At 55.8% G+C, this 1,436-nt stretch overlaps 1 gene segment (V, D, J or C); it reads left to right on the top strand.

Annotated features, from left to right (window-relative positions):
• Positions 1–576: 576 nt before the first annotated feature.
• LOC137146937 (immunoglobulin heavy variable 4-59-like) lies at positions 577–1,085 on the top strand (the record flags this gene model as incomplete). The annotated part of the segment is given in 2 exon segments: positions 577–622; positions 707–1,085. Coding segments are annotated over 2 exon segments (425 nt in total), but the record flags the coding sequence as incomplete, so codon positions are not given.
• Between the last annotated feature and the right edge of the window lie 351 nt (positions 1,086–1,436).

Consider the following 1,436-nt stretch of genomic DNA (forward strand, 5'->3'; position numbering starts at 1 on the left):
GCACCCCACGTTCCCCATAATAACTGTAGCTATCTGACTGCCTTAACAACGATGCACCTCTTTATCCCACCAATAACCAGCCATCGATAACCAATAAGCAGGCATCAGTCATCAATGAGGGTTGAGTTTGGGAACCATCAGGGGTCAGTGTTTGGCACTTGGAAACACGGAAGGTACCGAATAACCGGAGCTCCCTGGGCCCAACATTCGAGTTAATCAGAGCCTCCTTTGTTCACAGTAATGAATGAATTGACAACTTCATTTGATGAGGGGCGGTGAGAGTTTCAACTGCATTCACTCAGCATTTCTGTGTTTTCCTCTTCTGCAGCGATGGCTCAAAGCATGTATCTGTCTGTCCAACACTCTCTGTCTGTCCAGGAGGGGCACAGAGAGGCAGAGGGGCCCTGTCCTTTTTATCAGCTCTCTCTGTCTCCTTCCTTGGGCGTTCACAATTTATGCAAATCCCCGCCCCGGGCTCTATGTTGAAGTAGCGGCCCCGGGGCGCCCAGATCCGCCATCCCATCCCCCCAGAGCTGAGCTGCCCCTGGCGAGATCTCTGTCCCCTCCTAGCACACAATGAATTCTCTGCTCAGCCCCCTGCTGCTCCTGGCTCTAGCCCCGGGTGAGTGTCGGGGTGAGGCTGCGGGAGGCGGCGCTGATTTGGGGCAAAGCTGGGTTTGAAACTGAGCAATCCCTGTTTTCCCAGGTGTCCTGTCCCAGTTGCAGCTGAAGGAGTCCGGGCCGGGGGTGGTGAAGCCTGGAGAGACCCTCACACTCACCTGCACCGTCACTGGGGGCTCTGTTACTAGTGGCTGGTGGAGCTGGATCCGCCAAGCCCCTGGCAAAGGGCTGGAGTGGATGGGACGTATATATCCAGGTGATGGGGATACAAGCTACGCCCCAGCTTTCCAGAGCCGAATCACCATCTCTGCAGATGCTGCCAAGAACCAGTTCTCCCTGCAGCTCCGCTCGCTGACAGCTGCAGACACGGCCACCTATTACTGCACCAGAGACACAGTGACACAGAGCGAAGCAGGGACTGTACAAAAAGGGGAAGCGGATTCTAAACCGAGCAGTGAGGCGAGGTTAGCAGGGAGTGTTGGCTCCAGACCCCGTCCTCCGCCCCCGCACGGGACACTGACCGGTTTCCTTCCCTCCAGCAGGGAGCAGCAAGCGCACACCCACCCGCCAACACACTGGATTTGCAAAGGGACTCCAAAATAAAGCGCTCCATTGCTCTCCCCTGTGTCTCTGCACCCTTTCTGTCTACACTCACAGCCCTTTCTCTTATAAAGACCACAAGCTGCTTGTCTGCTCTCCATGCCCAGTCCCCTCCGCTTTCTTTCAAACCTATCGTCACACTCTGGTGCCTGAAACCAGCCTCTCTCTCCCTGTGCCTTGAGTTGCTTCCCCATCAGACGTTTCCTGGAGAGACT

This window comes from Emydura macquarii, unplaced genomic scaffold, assembly GCF_026122565.2.
Source record: "Emydura macquarii macquarii isolate MOO-44397 ecotype Brisbane River unplaced genomic scaffold, CSIRO-AGI_Emac_v2 contig_486, whole genome shotgun sequence".
Classification (NCBI taxonomy): Eukaryota; Metazoa; Chordata; order Testudines; family Chelidae; genus Emydura; species Emydura macquarii.